The 21,175-nt window shown below is 37.3% G+C and overlaps 1 protein-coding gene across 8 annotated transcripts in view; it reads right to left on the bottom strand.

Annotated features, from left to right (window-relative positions):
* The window catches only part of CLASP2 (cytoplasmic linker associated protein 2), a 223,624-nt gene that overhangs the window by 47,970 nt on the left and 154,479 nt on the right, over positions 1 to 21,175 (bottom strand). For 7 of the 8 annotated variants that reach the window (XM_025375041.1, XM_025375040.1, XM_025375045.1 and 4 more), the window contains 4 exons: positions 20,249 to 20,327; positions 12,031 to 12,174; positions 5,455 to 5,598; positions 4,225 to 4,331 (listed from right to left, as the gene is read on the bottom strand). In XM_025375041.1, the coding sequence (XP_025230826.1) occupies positions 4,225 to 4,331; positions 5,455 to 5,598; positions 12,031 to 12,174; positions 20,249 to 20,327 (474 nt within the window). Of the gene's footprint in view, positions 1 to 4,224; positions 4,332 to 5,454; positions 5,599 to 12,030; positions 12,175 to 20,066; positions 20,118 to 20,248; positions 20,328 to 21,175 lie in introns of all 8 variants that reach the window. The other variant, XM_025375039.1, reaches the window with a different exon arrangement.

Below are 21,175 nucleotides of genomic sequence, written 5' to 3' on the forward strand. Positions count from 1 at the left end.
AAAAACAAAAAAATCCATGAAAATTAGATAAAATTTAAATGTCAGTATTCATAAATAAATTTTTTTTCTTTTTTTTTGGAGACAAAATCTTGCTCTTGTCCCCCAGGCTGGAATGCGATGGCACGATCTCGGCTCACTGCAATCTCCGTCTCCCGGGTTCAAGTGATTCTCCTGCCTCAGCCTCCTGAGTAGGTGGGATTGCAGGCGCCAGCCACCAAGCCCGGCTAATTTTTGTATTTTTAGTAAAGATGGGGTTTCACCATGTTGGGCAGGCTGGTCTTGAACTCCTGACCTCAGGTGATCCGCCCACCTCGGCCTCCCAAAGTGCTGGGATTACAGGCGTGAGCCACTGCGCCCGGCCCATAAATAATATTTTATTAAACATAGTCATGACTATTTATTTAGGTATTGTCTATGGCTGTTTTCTATTTCTATTGCCGATGCCTGTTCTCATACAATAGCAGAGTTGAGAACAGACTCAAAGACCATGACTCAAATAGCCTAAAATATTTACCACTTGACCCTTTACAGAAAGTTTACCAATCTCTGTGATTAACTCCCAATAATGGTACTGCTTGAAGAAGAGATAAATGTATTTTAACATAAATTTGTAAGAAGGTAGAGGATTTTTAATACCGAACATAATTTTTTTTTTGAGATGGAGTTTCACTCTTGTTGCCCAGGCTGAAGTGCAATGGCGCAACCTTGGCTCACTGTAACCTCTGCCTCTCGGGCTCAAGCAAATCTCCAGCCTCAGCCTCCCTCAGCCTCCCGAGTAGCTGGGATTACAGGCTCCTGCCATCACGTACGGCTAATTTTTTTGTAATTTCAGTAGAGACGGGGTTTCACCATATTGACCAGGCTGGTCTCGAACTCCGAACCTCAGGTGATCTGCCCACCTCGGCCTCCCAAAGTGTTGGGATTACAGGCGTGAGCCACTGTGCCAATTTTTTTTTTTTTTTTTTAAAGGGATAGAGTCTTGCTGCTGCCCAGACTGGAGTGCAGTGGTGCGAACATAGCTTACTGCAGCCTTTAACTCCTAGGCTTAAGTAATCCTCCTGCCTCAGTCTACCAAGTTGCTAGGACTACAAACACACACCACCATGCCTGGCTGATTTTTACAAATTTTTCTGTAGAGATGGGGTCTCAATATGTTGCCCAGGTTTGTCCCAAACTCCTGGCCTCAAGTGATCCTCCTGCCTTGGACTCCCAAACAGATAGGATTGCAAGTGTGAGCCATATCATATTATAGACATGAACTTTATAATCAAACGCTGAAATTCAACTGAAGCTGTAATTTAGCTACCAAATTTATCATATATGTAGAACACAGAAAAAATAGGGTAGGAAATGTTTGCAATATATTTTTCTCAGATGTTGATGTATTATCCAATACTTTTAATGAATAACTTGATGAAGCACACTATAATATATGGCTAATGACCATGAAGCTATTAACTATAAATACCAACTCTTTTTTTCTTTTTTCTTTTTTTTTTGAGATGGAGTCTTGCTCTGTGACTTAGGCTGGAGTGCGGTGGCACAACATCGGCTCACGGCAACCTCCACCTCCTGGGTTCAAGTGATTTTCCTGCCTCACCCTCCTGAGTAGCTGTAACTACCGGCATGCACCACCACGCTTGGCTAATTTTTGTATTATTAGTAGAGATGGGGTTTTGCCATGTTAGTCAGACTGGTCTCGAACTCCTGACCTCAAGTGATCCTCCCGCCTTAGCCTCCCAAAGTGCGGGGATTACAGGTGTGAATGAATTATTGTGGAAGATAGTGTGGTAATTCCTCAAAGACCTATAGACAGAAATATCATTTGAGCCAGCAATCCCACTACTGGGTATATACCAAAAGGAATATAAATCATTCTGTTATAAAGACACATGCACATGTATGTGCACTGTAGCGTTATTCACAATAGCAAAGACATAGAATCAACTTAAATGCCCATCAGTGATAGACTGGATAAAGAAAATGTGGTACGTATACACCATGGAATACACCACAGCCAGCCCCAACTCCTTCTTAAAAAAACTTTTTAAGTTCAGGGGTATGTGTTCAGGATGCGCAGATTTGTTATATAGGTAAACATGTGTCATGGGGTTTGTTGTACAGATTATTTTATCACCCAGGTATTAAGCCTAGTGTCCATTAATTATTTTTCCTGATCCTCTTCCTCCTCCTACCCTCTGCCCTCTGGTAGGCCCCAGTGTGTGTTGCTCCCCTCTATGTGTTCATGTGTCTTCATCATTTAGCTCCTACTTGTGAGAACATGCAGTATTTTTTTTTTTTTGTCGTTGTTCTTGCGTTAGTCTGCTAAGGATAATGATCTCCAGCTCCATCCATGTCTCCGCAAAGGACATGATCTTATTTTGTTTTTATGGCCACACAGTATTCCATGGTGTATACGTACCACATTTTCTTTATCCAGTCTATCACTGAGGGGCATTTAGGTTGATTCCATGTGTTTGCTATTGTGAATAACGCTACGGTGCACATACATGTGCATGTGTCTTTATAACAGAATGATTTATATTCCTTTTGGTATATACCCAGTAGTGGGATTGCTGGCTCAAATGATATTTCTGTCTATAGGTCTTTGAGGAACTGCCACACTATCTTCCACAATAGTTCAACTAATTTACACTCCCGATAGTGTAAAAGTGTTCCTTTTTCTCCACAACCTTGCCGGCATCTGTTATTTTTTGAATTTTTAATAATAACCATTCTGACTGGTGTGAGATGGTATCTCACTGTGGGCTTGATTTGCATTTCTCTAATGATCAGTGATGTCGAACTTCTATACAAACAATTTTTCAAAAGGCTAGGAAAAGGAAATAAAATTTTAGTCTACTAAGCAGTCAAGAACGTCATTTGAAATACAGCTCATGCTTGAATTGCACAAGTGTGTGAAAATTGTACACATCTTTTATTTTGTATTAAGGACCAATCTGAGTCATATTTTTTCCTCAGAGGTATATATCACTATTTATTTTATATATATCTATATATATAATATATAATGAATACGACATTTGTTATCTATATTATATATACAATGATTACATAGATATTATATATGTAATGAATTATAATATCTAATTCAATACATATATAATGAAAAAATTAAGCTTACAGACAAAACATAAAAATAACAAATAGGGAAGGGTTAAATATATAATAAATATAAAAATAGTGTTAAATATATAAAAATATAATAAATATATAATATATGAATATAAATCAGTTATAATCATTCTGAATATGAAATAAATCATTCTGAATATGAAAAGCATAATATGACCTAATATATGTCATAAATATATAAATATATGACATATTATATATGTAATTCATTATATATGTAATTTATTTTATATAAACATGTAATTCATGATATATGTGATTTATTATATATGTAATTCATTATATATTACACATATATAATATGCCATATATTCATTATATATTCAGCCCTCCCCTATTTGTTATTTGTTTTGTTTGCAAGCTTAATTTTTTAAACTCATCATTATAACTGACCTCATCACCACTTATACTGAGTAGTATAATGTAATCGAAAGACACAATTTGCAATTTACTGGATTTATACAGCATCTCTGAGAAATATAACTATGCCATTTAACGTAATAAACAGTAATTTATTTCAAAAAGCTGTCGGTAGGTTTTCTTTCCACTTATTAAAAAATTCCACATCCTATATATTATCATTTAAGTAGTTGGCTTTCAAATAAACTTTGAATTTTTTTAATGTGCTAAGTTTCTACTTTTCTAAGACCTTTTAAGTCAAGTGGGAATTGACTTGAATTATATCAATGCTTGCTTTCTTAATATTGGAATTTACAGCCAGGGGTGGTACCTCACACCTGTAATCCCAGCACTTTGGGAGGCCGAGGCGGGCAGAACACCTAAGGTCAGGAGTTCGAGACCAGCCTGGACAACATAGTGAAACCCTGTCTCTAGCAAAAATACACCAATCAGTTGGGTGTAGGGTGCGCCTGTAATCCCAGCTACTTGGAAGACTGAGGCAGGAGAATTGCTTGAACCTGGGAGGTGGAGGTTGCAGTGAGCTGAGATCATATCACCGCACTCCAGCCTGGGGGACAGAGCAAGACTCTGCCTCAAAAAAAAAAAAAAAAAAAAAAAAAATGGGAATTTACAAATACAAACCATCATGAAAAATCATCCTTTTATTACCTTGGAGATAAAGTATTCTGTGATGTATTGGTAGGAGAAGTAAGAGGACTGGCCCAGTTAGCTGGTGATCGTGGTGTTGGTCTTGTCAAAGGACTCCCCATGGAACTCTGATGAAGGGAGTCAAAGAAATATTAACATATTACAGGTAAGTTCACTTAACACAAACATGAGGTTGAACCATATTAAAGGGCCATATTTACAGGTTAATATTTTAAATATTCATGTACTTATGTCTGGTTTCCAGGGGGAAAATTTCTCCCTATTTAGTAATATAACTCTTTAGTCTTTTTCTGTTCTCACCTGCTTCCTGTTCTCAAATATTATCAACATCCTTTCCCTCAAGGATTGAATATAATTTTAAAGTAGCTTCCTGTTCTGAGCTAATTTCCTTCTTCTAACCATTACTAATGCTCAAATTTTATCCCTCCTTGACTTTGCTTTACACCAAGCGAGTTAAATCTGGTCATACTACTAATATATTTATTCTTAAGATATGATAAAATAATCCCTACTCCCTTTAAAAAGATGACTGACTCTGGTTCACAAGAAATTGTTTTAGGATTACTTTTAACCCTCCTCAGACTTTAAGCCTGCCATCAGTGTATCTCTTTTATTTGCTATCAAATGTCTTTCTTTTTAATGCTTTAGTTCAATTCTTTAGGCATATAATGTAAATTATTACATACGAGTAAAATATATATGTATACACAAACACATAAATATACATATTTCAATGTTTCATTTACTCAGAACTTACTTCTTCAAAACAAATTCCTGCACATCCAAGTATAAACGGACTGACAAACCTGCGATCATTTAATGTGACCACACTTCTTAGAGCACTACCTCCTTCGAATCTTATTTGCTAACCCTGGAATAAGTCATCCCTGTTAGTCCTCAAACAAGAATTGGTTCATCTAAAGAGCATGTCCTGATTCTAATGGCTTCCAGCTGGTGCTCTCATCTATGTTTTGCTCACATTTTGCTCTTCTTGTTCATACCTGGCCACTGTTTACCACCATCCTAATGTACACAAATTATAATATTATATAAACAGGACAGGCATAGGGATTCTTCCAAGACAATACTTAATTCTGCTCAGGAAATGCTGCCAAATAAAGATGCAAAAATTATATATTAAGGATCAAGTTTACCTCGTATAAAAGAAAGCAATTATTGTTAAATCAACCATCACATTATATAACAGCCAAGAAAATAAGTAAGAATTACCTGGGTTCCATTGCCAGTGTTTCGAAGGTGATTATGAAGAAGCTTCGTAGCACCATCCTGAAAAGTTTTTGGTAAAGCTCCTAATAACATTGTAAACTCTGGGGTATTGAGTTCAAATAATGAAATCAGTACTGACTGTGCTGCCTAAAAAACAAAGGCATATAGTAGATGAATATATTTTTGTTACTCAAACGAGACCATTTTCTTCCCCTACATTGCTGTTAAATAGCATGAAGCTTGACCATCTTTCCCAAAAAGGAAAAGGAAGATATTCTTATTTGCTTTCAAACTGTTTTGCTGGAAGGAAAAAAAAAAAAAAATTAACCTACCAGTTTTTTTGAAGGTAAGAAGGGAATATGAAAAGCGTAACAAATATTACCTAACACACAATGGAAAAGTTAACCATGACGGTTTCCAGGGTTACTCTGTTACATACTACTACAGTATTTTAGTTTTTCCAATAAACGATTACAAGGAGAAATAATATCTAATCTTCTCACAAGCAGTTAACGTAACAACTCTACAATTTGAAGCTAAAGTATGTTCTGTGGAAATGGGAACAAAATACAGCTTACTCAGATCAGTTAAGAAAAGTTATACAATTCTTTTCTGCTTCTGAAGTAATCAACTGCATTACTAAAAGCCAAACTTTGAAATTCAAATTATATACTTAATTAAGGAGAAACCCAAATCATTTATGATCACATGACTTGTATCCAAATCTGCACACTTCATTTTGGACCTTTCTGAACCCACTCTATGAAAAATACACCTGAATATAGAACACTAAGGGGAATGGTTAAATTATGTTATATTGGAATGATGGAATACTATACAACACAATCTTGGAAGATGATATAGCTCTCAATGTAGAAACTGAGAAAGGTCTATTATATACTGTTGAAGAAAAACTATAAGACTGCTGTAACAGGCTAGGTGCAATGGCTCACACCTGTAATCCCAGCACTTTGGGAGGCAAAGGCAGGTGGATCACTTGAGGTCAGGAGTTCAAGACCAGTCTGGCTAACATGATGAAACCTCGTCTCTACTAAAAATACAAAAATTAGCTGGGTGTGGTGATGTGTGCTTGTAATCCCAGCTACTTGGGAGGCTGAGGCCAGAGGATCTCCTGAACCTGGGAAGTGGAAGTTGCAGTGAGCAGAGATCGTGCCACTGCACTCCAGCCTGGGAGACAGACTGAGACTTAATCTCAAAAGGGAAGGAAAAAAAAAAAAGGAGTGCTATAATATGAGCACATTTTGTTAAAAACAAAAAAGTATAAGTTGTGTGGGTATATACTCTGGGTATCTAACATGTTAATAGTGCTTAAATAAAGCTATTAATATTTGCAGTTTGAAAACAAAAGTTACGATCTCATACTTTTTTTGGAACCACCACATTGAATGGACCGCAAGTAAACTTGAGCAAATGAACTAGTAATTGTTAATATATACTTTATTCCATCTAGTTTACTTTGGTTTGGAGATTCAGCTTTATTTCCCCTGTAGGGACAGACATCCCAATTGCTCCCAAACCCTTTACCAATGAGTATATCCTTTCCTCATGACTTGAAGTGACACTTGTATAATGAACTAATCTCCTATATAAACCTAAGTGTCTCTGGACCTTCCTTCATGTTCCATTGATCTATTTGTCTATTTCTGTACTAACACCACATGACATAAAATACATAGCGTTAGTATATTTTGATCGTATCATTCCTTTCTTGTGGTTTAAATTTCCTAATGTCATATTTGTTTTACTAGATACATTTCATATTTCTTTTTTGTAGAAATGCAAATTTCTATTTGTAGTCTTTCTATCAAAGTAATACATCTATACAGATTTTTAAAAACCAGTTTTAGAAAAGGTTTTATAAATCTCAATTCCATTGTTCAGCTCTCTAGAGTTCCCTTTTGTAATGCTTGCTTTTACAAATATTAGGATTCATAGGTTTATAAAATTATTTCTTCATTGATCAGCTTGAGATATTTTCTAGCGATTTCCTACAACAGATGAGGACTTAGGTTCCTTTCAGTATCAGCTCTACCTTTTCTTCTTTCTTCTCCCTTATACTAGTCCATTTTTGTCACATCAGACAGCATAATCTTTAAAAACATAAATCATATTACTCTGTGACTTAAAAATGTGCCAATAATTTCTATAGTCACATCAGTATTCTTGTTCTTGGAATATCACAAAATTTAAATTTTGATGAAATCCAATTCATCTGTTTTTCCATTTGTTGCCTAAGCTTCTGATACCATATCGAAGGATCCACTGACAAATCCGAGTTCATGAAGATTTATTCCTGTTTTGTTTTATTTTCCTGTGTCTATTGAGATGATTATGTGGTTTTTGTATTTTTACTATTGATACGATATATTACATTAATAGATTTTTGGATGTTAATCTAACCTTACATTCCTGGGATAAACCCCTCTTGGTCATTGATATGGTTTGGCTCTGTGTCCCCACCCAAATCTCATCTTGAATTATACTCCCATAATTCCCACGTGTTGGAGGGACCCCGTGGGAGACAACTGAATCATGGGGGTGGTTTCCGCCACACTGTTCTTGTGGTAGTGAATAAGTCTCACGAATCTGATGATTTGATAAGGGGAAACCCATTTCACTTGACTCATTCTCTCTCTCTTTGCCTGCTGACATCCACGTAAGACATTATTTGCTCCTCCTTGGCTTCTGCCATGATTGTGAGGCTTCCCAAGTCCCATGAAACTAAGTACAATTAAACGTTTCTTTTGTAAATTGCCCAGTCTCAAATATGTCTTTATCAGCAGCATGAAAACGTACTAACAGTCATGGTATATAATTCTTTTATATATGTTGCTAAATTTGGCTTGCCAGCATTTTGTTGAAGATTAAGGCATTCATATTCATAAAGAGATGCTGGTCTGTAGTGTTTTTTTGATGTGTGATGTCTCTGTCTAGTTTTGGTATCAGAATAAAACTGGTCTCACAGAATACACTGGGAAGTATTCCTTCCTCTTCTGCTTGTTTGGAAGAATGTGTGAAGAACTGCTATTAATTGTTTGGTGGAATTTACCACCAATGAAGCCGTCTGAGCCTGGGCTTTTCTTCCTGCAGTTTTATTTTATGTTTTTTTTTTTTTGAGATGGGGTGCTGCTCTGTCACTCGGGCTGGAGTGCAGTGGTGTGATCACAGTTCACTGCAGCGTCGACCTCCTGGACTCGAATGATCCTCCTACCCTAGCCTCCCGAGTAGCTGGGACTACAGACGTATGCCACCACACTCAATTAAATTTTTGTATAGACAAGGTTTCACCATGCTACCCAGGCTAGTCTCTTCTGGGTTCGGGCAATCCACCTGCCTCAGCCTCCCAAAGTGCTGGGATTACAGGTGTGAGCCACCGTGCCTGGCCTGTGCATAGTTTTTGAATACTGGATCAATTTCCTGTTATAGTTCTATTCATACTATCTACTTCTTCTTGAGTCAGTTTTGGTAGTTTGTATCTTTCTAGGAATTTGTTCATTTCACCTAAGATTTTTTTGTAAGCTCAGTAGTCATATTAAAATAATTTTTAAGTCTTTAAATCAAATACATATTTACAGATTTTAAAAAACAGTTTTAGAAAACATTTTATATATATATATATATTTTTTGAGACAGGGTCTCGTTCTGTTGCCCAGGCTGGAGTGCAGTGGTGCGATCTCGGCTCACTGCAACCTCTGCCTCCTGGGTTCAGGCCATTCTCCCGCCTCAGTCTCCTGAGTAGCTGGGAGTAAAGGCGTGTGCCACCATACCCAGCTAATTTTTTGTATTTTTAGTAGAGACAAGGTTTCACCATGTTATCCGAGATGGTCTTGCTCTCCTGACCTCATGATCCACCTGCCTCGGCTTCCCAAAGTGCTGGAATTACAGGCGTGAGCCACTGTGCCTGACCATCATTTTATAAATCTTAATTCCCTTTTTCAGCTTTCCAGAGTCCCCTTTTGTAATGCTTGTTTTTACTGATAGGATTGACAGGCTTATACAATTATTTCTTCACTATCAGCTTGAGACATTTTCTAGTGATTTCCTACTACAATAGATAACGACTACAGTTTCATTTTTTTTTTTTTGAGTTGGGAGTCTCACTATCATCCAGGCTGGAGTGCAGCAGCACGATCATAGCTCACTGCACCCTTGAACTCCTTGGCTCAAGTGATCTTCCTGCTTCAGTCTTTTGAGTATCTAGGACTAAAGGCAGGCACCACCATACCCACCTAATTTTGAATTTTTGCATAGATGAGGTCTTGTCATATTGCTCAGGCTGGTCTCGGACTCCCAGCCTCAAGTGATCCTTCCACCTTGGGATTACAGGTGTGAGCCACCACACACCCAGGTGTTAGGATCACAGGTGTGAGCCACCACACCCAGTACATTTATAATTCTAGTAATTTGAATGTTTTCTCTTTTTACCCTGATACGTTTAGCTAAAGGTTTGTCAATTTCGTTGATCTTTCCAAAGAACCAGCTTTTGGTTTCACTGGTTTCCCAGTCTCTATTTCATTAACTTTTGCTTTTATCTTGATTATATCCTCCCTTTTGCTATCTTCAGGTTTAGTATGCTTTTCTTTTTCCAGTGTGTTACGGTGGTGAATTGGATTACTGATTTTACTGATTTGAGAGCTATCTTTTTACTGTAGGCATTAAGAGTGACAAATTTCCCTAGAACCACTGCTTTAGCTTTATCCCATACATTTTGGTATGCCATGTCCTCATTTTCATTCATCTCAATGTATTTCTCAGTGTATTTTCTTATTTCTCTTTTGATTTCCTCTTCGGCCCACTGATTACTTAAGAGTGAGCTGTCTGTCGATTTTCCAAACTCTTTTCTATTATTGACTCTAATTTCATTCTATTGTGGTCAGAGAACATACTGTGTATTAGTTCTAGCATTTTAATCTATTGAGATTTGTTTCATGGCCTAGCATGCAGAATGTTCCAAGTGTACTTGAGAAGAATATTCTTCTGTTGTTGGGTGCAGTGCTCGTCACTGGAAATAAAGATCACAAAAAATGTATATTTTGTGTACTTTTTTTTTTTTTTTAAGGTAGGGTCTCACTCTGTCACCCAGGCTGGAGTGCAGTGGCACGATCTTTCTCACTGCATCCTCGACCTCCTGGGCTCCAGTGATCCTCCCACCTTAGCCTCCCAGGTAGCTAGGGCTACAGGTGCATGCCATTGCACCCACTTTTTTATATTTTTTAGTAGAGATAGGGTTTCGCCATTTGCTCCGGCTGGTCTCAAGCTCCTGAGCTCAGACAATCCCCGCCTCAGCCTACCAGTGTTGAGATTACAGGCGTGAGCCAACTGCGTACGGCCTATGTGTACTCCTTTTGCAGCAAATGTTGATGGAAATGATTCACCAGAAAAGAAAGTAAATAAAAGTAAATACAAGATGCAAGAAACAGGCTGGGTGCAGTGGCTCACGTCTGTAATCTCAGCACTTTGGGAGGCCGAGGTGGGCAGATCACTTGAGGATAGGAGTTTGAGACCAGCTTGGTCCAATATGGTGAAACCCCATCTCTATTAAAAATACAAAAATTAGCTGGGTGTGGTGGTGGGTGCCTGTAATCCCAGCTACTCAGGAGGCTGAGGCATGAGAATCACTTGAATTGGAAGGTGGAGGTTGCAGTGAGCCAATATCATGCCACTGCACTCTAGCCTAGGTGAAAAAGCGAGACTCTGTCTAAAAAAAAAAAAAAAAAAAAAGATGCAAGAAGTAAACAGGGATGAAGATAAGTCTCAGGAAGATGCTCAAGAGAAATTGCAGGCAGACGTGTGTGCAGCAGGCCTGGGGAGAAACATGTCAAAACTGGAGAAAACAGAATGTCTAGGAAGGAGCTCTCTAGAAAATAAAATAAGTTTAACCTATGTTTTTGAGCATGTGAAAAATAATAGTCATACACGTATAGCAGAGATGTTGAAAATATTAAGATACTTAAAAAAAAAAAAGTAGGCAAATGAAAAAGCAAGGCAAATTATCAACTCCAGGACAAATAACGTTTCTATAAGAAAGAAAGCAGTCGCAAATCACTTGGTATAGAAGTGAATACCTGCATAGTCAAATGTAAATCTTTTCTACTGATAACTAGTAATTGATTCATAAGTATTTTATGAATACCTTAGAAAGGATACAGAAAGTATGAGAAAGCTAAGTCCTCACTTATCAAGATAGATGGATATACCTAATGTCTACATTTATCAATAGATAAAAAAAAGTCTAAAAATTGATAAATCAAACAATAGTGTAAGCTCTTATTTGAAATGTATAGGTAAATGCAAGGGGAATGATTTGAAATATTCTGAATGGTTATAAAATTAGAGTGAGAATCGTTGTAAGGGCAGCTACTTTTGATTCTAGGTTTGAAAATTACACTCACATTAATTGGATAAAATTTGAAACAATTCTAAAGATTTTTTTAAAAAGCTCTTCATAACTCACTGCTAACTGCTAAGGTGCTGAAAATATTAGCTTACTTCACTGGCAATCCACAATAACTGACTTGCTTTCCCAATTTATCTTCTAAACCTCATATTAAAACATACCTTCCGAACATCAGAACTTTTGGGTTCTGTTGTCCAAGTGATGACCCGAGACACTGCTAGGCGAGTTTCACTGGAATTTATAAAATCTCCTGGATCCATCTGTTTGGCCAGAGTTTCTATGTATTTAAGGATAGCAACCTTCACCTGCAGAGGAAAGCACAAAGAGAAAGGACAGAAAGATGGTTATTGTGAGACACTAGAGAACATTTCGAAAATAATCAGGTGATGATGATTATTATTTTTTTATATATGGAAAGGGTCTTACTATGTTGGCCAGGCTGGTCTTGAGCTCCTGGCCTCAAGCAATCCTCCCAGCTCCGCCTCCCAAAGAGCTGGCATTATAGGCATGAGCCATCATGCCCAGCCACGTGATACAATCACCTACCTACCTGAGGTACAAGTATATGATAGTGTTGATGACTTTTGTTTTTCACACACAATCAGAACTTCGAGGTCCCAGGTGTTTCATTCCCAAGATTTGAACAACTGCTGAAGACTATCTTGACAAGATTATAAACATTTCCTTAAATCAGCCCTCAGAGCTTATGGCTGACTCTTGGCCAGCCTCACAGAGAGCTAGTTTTTATTAACTCTGTAATTTTGTTTTTGGGAAAATGAACCAAAGCGTTTTAAAAAAAAGGTATGGCAAATCAAGGTAGCAATCAAGGTGGGCAATATAGTTGTTTTTGTTGTTGTTGTTAAACACAGACTCACATAATGAGATGAGGTTCCTTAGTGAGTCTACCAGTTGTTAGACCTGCCTTCCAAAAGAACTGTCACAAAAATGAGTTACACAAGTACCACTGAAGAAAAGACAACACCTCTGTGGATAAAAATGTTCTGTGTAGGTTTATATATATATATATATTTTTTTTTTTTTGAGACAGAGTCTCACCCTGTTGCCCAGGCTGGAGTGCAATGGTACGATCTTGGCTCACTGCAACCTCCGCCTCCTGGGTTCAAACAGCTCTCCTGCCTCAGCCTCCCGAGTAGCTGGGATTATAGGCGCTACACCCAGCTAATTTTTTGTATTTTTAGCAGAGACGAGGTTTCACCATGTTGGCCATGCTGGTCTCGAACTCCTGACCTCATGATCTGCCCACCTCAGTCTCCCGAAGTGCTGGGATTACAGGCATGAGCCACCGTGCCCGGCCTATTCTCCCAGTAATTCTTGGTGTGTAGGTGCACGGAAGGCAGATGTTTGAAATATATGTATCTGTGGAATGGCTATAATTGAGCTAATTAATAAATGCATTACTTCATATACTTATTTTTTTTGTGGTGAGAACACTTAAAATCTATTCTCTTGGCAATTTTCTTTTTATAAATTCAATTTTAAAGTTTTATATATTTAATGTGTACAAGTTTTCATATACATATACATAGTGAAATGTTTCTTATAGTCAAGCAAATCAATGAATCCATTATCTCAGTTACCCCTTTTGTGTGTGTAGCAAGAGCACCTAAAATCTACTCTTTTAGCAAAAATCCCACATATAATACAATATTATGAACTATGGTCTTCATGTTGTCTGTTAGATCTCTAGACTTATTCATCCTATAGATCTGCAACTATGTATACTTTGACCTACAGCTCCCCATTCCACATCCCAAAGGGCTGGGATTACAGGCGTGAGCCACTGCGCCTGGCTGATTCCATACCTTGGTATTATGAGTAATGCTGCAGTGAACATGGAAGTGCAGATGTCACTTCCACATTCTGATTTCATGTCCTTTGGGTATATACCCACTATGGAATGCTAGATCATATGGTTGTTCTATTTCTAATTTTTTGAGGAATTTTCAAGTATACAATACATTGTTATTAACTAAAGTCACCATGTTCTACCTGGGCACTTAAGAAACAGCACATGACATAGTACACAGTCCTTGGATACAGCAAGGATGCTGAACACATATTAAATGCTAATTTGCTGACTTAGAATAACGAAGGTTTAAATGTATGATTGAAACTTGAGAAGAAATTGTCAAATTTAAAGGTAATATGTTTTTCTATGTTTTTTCTTCCCTTAGTATTGATTTTAATGTCATTTTTGTCACTCAGGCGAAATAAGGTCTCTGGGAAGTGCCATACTGAATAAATTCACGGGAGTAAAATATTAAAATAAGGTTCTGACACGTGTACATTTTTCCCTTCCTCCTTCCAGTTAAAAAAAGAGATCAAATTACATTTTTCTTTCATAACGAATTTTAAGAAGTATTTATAACTCTACACAGTCAACAAAAGCAAAAATAGACACATGAGATTACATCAAACTAAAAAGCTTCTGCACAGCAAAGGAAACAATCAACAGAGTGAAGAGACAACTACAAAATGGGAGAAAATATTGTACTGTAAACCATACATCTGATAAGCGGTTAACATTCAAAATATATAAGAAACTCACATGACTCAATAGCAAGAAAACAAATAAACTGTTTAGAAAATGGGCAAAGGATCCGAATAGACATTTCTCAAAGAAAGACATACAAATGGCCAACAGGTGTATGGAAAAATGATCAGTATCAGTATTCATCAGGGAAAGGCAAACTAATACCACATTTGAGATATTCACCTCACACCTGTTAGAATGACTGTTATCAAAAAGATGAAAGATAAGTGTTGGTGATGATGTGGAGAAAATGAAACTCTTCCACAATGCTGGTGGAAATGTAAATTAGTACTGCCATTATGGAAAATAATATGGAGGTTCCTCAAAAAATTAGAAATAGAACAACCATATGATCTAGCATTCCACAGTGGGTATATACCCAAAGGACATGAAATCAGAATGTGGAAGTGACATCTGCACTTCCATGTTCACTGCAGCATTACTCATAATACCAAGGTATGGAATCAGCCAGGCGCAGTGGCTCACGCCTGTAATCCCAGCCCTTTGGGAGGCCGAGGCAGGCGGATCACCTAGTGTCAGGAGGTCAAGGCCAGCCAGGCCAACGTGGTAAAACCTTGTCTATACTAAAAATACAAAAATTAGCTGGGCGTGGTAGTGGGCACCTGTAATCCCAGCTACTCAGGAGGCTGAGGCAGGAGATCGCTTGAACCTGGGAGGTGGAGTTGCAGTGAACTGAGGTCGCACCACTGCACTCCAGCCTGGGCAACAGGAGCGAAACTCTGCCTCGGGGAAAAAAAAAAAAGTAATCAACTTAAGTGTCTATCAATGGCTGAAAAGATAATGAAACTGTGGTATATATATACACAATAGAATACTAGTCAGCCTTATAAAGGAAATTTTGTTGTTTGTGATAACGAAGATAAACCTGGAGGACAATATGTTAAATGAAATAAGCCAGACATAGAAAGACAAATACTGTATGATCTCATTTACAAGCAGCATGTAAAAAAAAGTCAAATTTATAGAAAGAGAGTAAAATGGAGGGTAGGGGACTGGAGAGATGTTGGTCAAAGGGCACAGCATTTTAGTTAGACAGGAGTAATAGGTTTAAGAGATATGATTTCTCCATCAGCCAGGAAGATGTTGGTGTAGAGGTTGACATAGATATCAAGGACAGCAACTACCATGGCTCCCAGTGCTATGATGAAATCTCAGATGCACGGTCTTCTGGCCAAATGTCTGCAATTTCATATTGTAGGAGCATTCATTGTATCCCTGGGGGTAGCAGCTCTTTATAAGTTTGCTGTAGCTAAACCAGGAAAGAAGGCATATGAAGATTTCTATGGAAATTATGATTCCATGAAAGATTTTGAGGAGATGAGAAAGGCTGGTATCTTTCAGGGTGCAAAGGGATTATGGAATATAAAGAATTTCTTCAGGCTGAATGACCTAGAAGTTTGTAACTAACTTGTGTTTCTGAACTATGAATTATGAATATGTGGGGTAAGAAACAGTTTCTCTTGATAAATAATCAGCAACAACAAAAAGAGACCTGTACATCATGGTGACTACAGTTAAGAACAATATATGGTATATTTGAAAATTGATAAAAGAGTGAATTTTGTGTTCTCGCCACAAAAAAAGATACACCTATGAGGTAATACAAATGTTAAATAACTTGATTTAGCCATTCCACAATGTATACATATATCAAAACATGTTATATGCCATAAATATATAGAATTTTTACCTGCCAATTAAAAGGCATATTTGTAACTTTAAATAAATTTATTGAAAAAACCAAAAGTTAACCTATTAGCCATCAGAAATGTGTAGTAGACAGGAAAAGAGATTTCTGGTTAGTTTTAAAGTACCAGGCACAATTAAATTATGATAGCACATAATATTCTGATTTTTTTTTTTTTTTTTTTGAGATAAGATCTCACTCTGTCACCCAGGATGGAGTGCAGTGGTGTGATCTCAGCTCACTGGTAGCCTCGACATCCCAACTCAAGTGATCCTCCCACCTTAGCTTCCCGAGTAGCTGAGATCACAGGCATGCACCACCACGTCCAGCTAATTAAAAAAATGTTTTTGTAGAGATGGGGTTTTGCCATGTTGCCCAGGCTAGTCTCGAACTCCTGGGCTCTAGTGATCTGCCCACCTTGGCCTCCCATAGTGTTGGGATTACAGGTAAAAGCCACCATTCCCTGGCCAACATTCTGAATTCCTGAAGCAATGTCATCCTCTCTCAGTGTTAATAGATGGAAGGTGACTACGTTAAATCAAAAAATGAACATCAATATATTTTGTTTATAATTTGCCACCATCAATAACTGAATATATTTATCAACACTATTGGAGATTCAATTAATGCAGTGCCTTGGCAATTTATCGTCATGCAAAATTTTACAAGGGTTTCACAGAAAGTATGTGTTTACTATACTAACAGGCAACATAACCACAATACATATATAATCATTTGAACATGTATATTTATCAGGATATTTTACTAGATTATACCTAGTTTATAATTTTAACACAGCAAACATGCATTCTTTTTCAGAGAAGGAAAAACAATCTAGCTGCTAAGGGATGTGAGATTCTTTAACTTGTTTGTGAAACCCAGAAAAAGGGGTCAGCAAAAATTACATTTATCTTTAAAGTATTACTAATTCAAGTAAAATCACTTTGTATTGCCATTTCCCCCCATTTCTTCCTCTTGACATGTAATCACATTACACTCGAAAAGAGATGTAAAATTTTATATAAACGTCCATCATTTATCTGAAAGATAAATAAAAAAATTTTCTAGATCTGATACTCAAGTTACATGTGGTTTTCTATAATCTGTTAAAACTTTTTATACATAATCCTGTCACCCACTTGAAAGCTGGTTTTATTTTTGGCATAAGGTATGGCTCCAATATAACTTTTCCCTGCTATTCTAAACACTGATGTAAGAGTTGAAAAGTGATTTTCTTTTTTTTCTGAGATGGAGTCTCACTCTGTCATCCAGGCTAGAGGGCAGTGGCAAAGACTCGGCTCACTGCAACTTCCACCTCCTGGGTTCAAGCGATTCTCCTGCCTCAGCCTCCCGAGTAACTGGCATTACAGGTGCATGCCACCACTCCCGGCTAACTTTTTGTATTTTTAGTAGAGACGTGGTTTCACCATGTTGGCCAGCCTGGTCACGAACTCCTGACCTCAGATGATCCACCTATCTCGGCCTCCCAAAGTGCTGGGATCACATGCCTGAGCCACCATGACCAGCCAAAAAGTGATTTTCCTTCATGGATTTGCTAATATATCTATTATCTATATTAAATATGTATTTATAAATAACTTAGGCTTTTAGAGAAATAATCTTGTGATTCCAGTTTCCAGTATAATATTTTCCAATAGGAAAGTTACTTTTAATTTGTGCATATCTCATTTTAATCTTTGCTTTGTCTTTCTCTTCAAGTCTCCTGCAACTTATTCTCCCTCTGAACTCAATTATCAACACCTTATTTTTATTTATTTGCTTTTCTGAGACCGAGTCTTACTCTGTCTCCCAAGCTAGAAAGCAGTGGCATGATTTTGGCTCACTGCAACCTCCGCCTCCTGGGTTTGAGCGATGTCTCCTGCCTCAGCCTCCCAAGTAGCTGGGACTACAGGCGCCCAACATCACCCCTGGTAAATTTTTGTATTTTCAGTAGAGACAGGGTTTCTCCATGTTGGCCAGGCTGGTCTCAAACTCCTGACCTCAAGTGATCCACCTGCCTCAGCCTCCCAAAGTGCTGGGAGTACAGGTGTGAGCCACTGTGTCCAGCCTCACCCTTATTTCTTAAGCTGGTTTAGACCTTCATTTGCACTGGCCCATGAAACATCTCTATATACATTTTCTACTTTTTTTCTTTCTTTACTTCTTTTTTTTTTTTTTTTTAACAGACAGGGTCTCACTCTGTCTCTTAAAAAAAAGAGGCTCCCAGGCTGGAGTGCAGTGGCGTGATTAGAGCTCACCGTAACCTCAACTCCTGGGTTCATGCAATCCTCTTGCCTCACCTCCTGAGCAGCTAGGACTATGGGCATGAACTACCACACCTAGTTAACTCTACATACATTTCAGTAGCACCTGAACACCACTACAGGTACCTATATCATAACTTTTATTACTGTTTAGAGTTTATTATATATTATAGTTAATAATGATAAAATTACAAACTTTATATTCCCAGGAACACCTAGCACAATGCCTTGGTCATTTTGAGTTCAAAAATATCTATTAATAATATCAAGTAAATTACTCTTCTGCAAGTCCCTTTTCAAAATCAAACAGATGAAACCTCTTTCCCCTAGCAGCTCTAAGGAAAACAACATTATATTGAGTGTAAGTTGTGAAAGGAAAATAAAATGGCCTATGCCAAAGGGAAAAGTTAGGCTTGGGAACTGAGTCATCCAAAAAACTGCCTCCCATTTGTTCATACACAGACAGCTGCAAGATAGAAGGCTACACAGCTCTTCAGGTGGTCTCCCTCATGCTGACAATGTAAATTAACAGTTTATCTTCACAGGTAGAGGACAATGATGCGACTAGAAATCATCCCCCACTCACCCAGAGACAAACACATATCTGACTTCTTCCTCTACTCTATGTTTACTTTCTCTTATGTAAGATCAGATTTACTGAACACTAGATGAATGCCTGACTGTTCCTCTTTCCCCTTCTGCTGGCTCTTTCTCTTTTAACTATTAAAGTCCTCAAAGCCCTCTCTGGAAGAAAGCACAGGCCACAGACCCTACTGTAGCTTGTATCTCTTTCTCCTGGATGCATCCTCGATCTTGGCAAACTCTAAATTGATTGAGACTTGTCTCAGACACTTTTCGGTTTACAAAGTCAACCCTGATAAGAAACATAATTGTGATTCTGAGGCACAATTGCATTCAGAAACTTAAGGGAAAAATCAATCCTGGGCAGTAATGCTTGTAGAAATATGTTTCGTGCAGGATAGAGCAGAAAAATAAAGGACTTGTGTAAGTACATATGCTTGTTATTTCCCTGACTTTAATCTCATTTAATAAAACTCACTAAAAAAACCCTTTAGTAAAGAATTCACGAGCTATTCTTGTACATTAATTTTTTTCTTTTATGTAAAATTTAATCATCATTTTAAATCACAAATTGGAATCCACTTAGTTTTCACATTAACTGGAAAATGTGTGTATGTAACAAATAAGAAAGTTAATTATAATTCCAAATGTTATGCATACATCAGAAAAAAACTTACTATTTCAGTTAAGGATAATTGAAGAAAGGGACTGAGGTTAAATTTAAAAATTTGTGTTTAGTTAATACATAGGCAAAACTGACATTTTGCCTAAAATACCTGTTAAAATGCCTGACACTTAAAAAAAATAAAAGTAATGGGAAATCACAAACATAAAATTAGATAAGACTTTATAGAGTGCGTTTGCATTACCAGCTTAGGGTTAGATGGCAATACTGTGATGCCTTCCAAATGTGTATTACCATTAAGTTTCTCCAAAAGACTCAGAGTCTGGCATTGCATTTAAATAACATTTGAAATCAAATATGTGCATGCGTAAAAGGCTTACAAAGGTTAGTAGTTGAATATAGATGCAAACACTGCAGAGAGTTAAGAAAAGAAATAATGCAAATGAAAACAAAAACAATAAAACCTTGGAGCTCCAAAAAGAGTGAAGCTGGTCCCGAAGTGCTGGCTTGACTGTCTGAAAGTTTATAAAAACAAAACCCACTGATTGAACAGTTTCTCATGTGACAGAAATACAAATATCAACATAACTTTATTAATAAATATTTCAATTCCTTATAATGTCTTCAAAAGATCTCAAATTTTTACCTTTAAGCTTGGTGTTTGGGTCTGATCAACTGTAAATCTCATTAGAATATTGAACTGAAGATCATTTGGAAAAGATTCTCTGAAACGAGAACAAAGCAAAGCAAAACAAAAATTTAGTTAGCAAGTACGCATGTAATAGCAAAAGACTATGCTTAATACCAAACATAATGTCATCCAAAAAACATCCATGAAGTAGTATCTGCATGTGGTATAAACCATCTGGTATAGTATACAATAAATGCATCCTCAGAAGAATATGAACATCTGAATTTGTACTCAGTACTGGGTTAAAAAGCAACACCACAGGCTGGGCGCAACGGCTCATGCTTGTATTCCTAGCACTTTGGGAGGCTGAGGTGGGCGGATCACCTGAGGTCGGGAGTTCGAGACCAGCCTGACCAACATGGAGAAACCCAGTCTCTACTAAAAATACAAAATTAGCCGGGCATAGTGGCGCATGCCTGTAATCCCAGCTACTCTGGAGGCTGAGGCAGAAGAATCACTTGAACCTGGGAGGCAGAGGTTGCGGTGAGCTAAGATTACGCCATTGTACTCCAGCCCGGGCAACAAGAGCAAAACTCCGTCCCAAACAAACAAACAAACAAAAAGCAACACTATAGTAAATAATAGCCTATCTTGCCTCAACTATAGATTTACTCAGAAAAATGTATTCAGCAAAAAGCTTAACATTCTCAGAAATGTTTCTCTACACCTAAAATCTGAATTCTGACTCACCTCAACCTAGTAAACAGATATTTGAAATAAGTGTTTCTTATTTCAACAATCTACACAAGAAAGTAGAACTGTATCATTGGTTCAAAACCTTCTGAAAAGAGATTTAGAATATTTAAATGCATAATAAAACATTGTTTAAATACACAGAAAATACTTTTTATAGTAGACTAAATAAAATCTTCAATCTTCAAC

This window comes from Theropithecus gelada, chromosome 2 (assembly GCF_003255815.1).
Source record: "Theropithecus gelada isolate Dixy chromosome 2, Tgel_1.0, whole genome shotgun sequence".
NCBI lineage: Eukaryota > Metazoa > Chordata > Mammalia > Primates > Cercopithecidae > Theropithecus > Theropithecus gelada.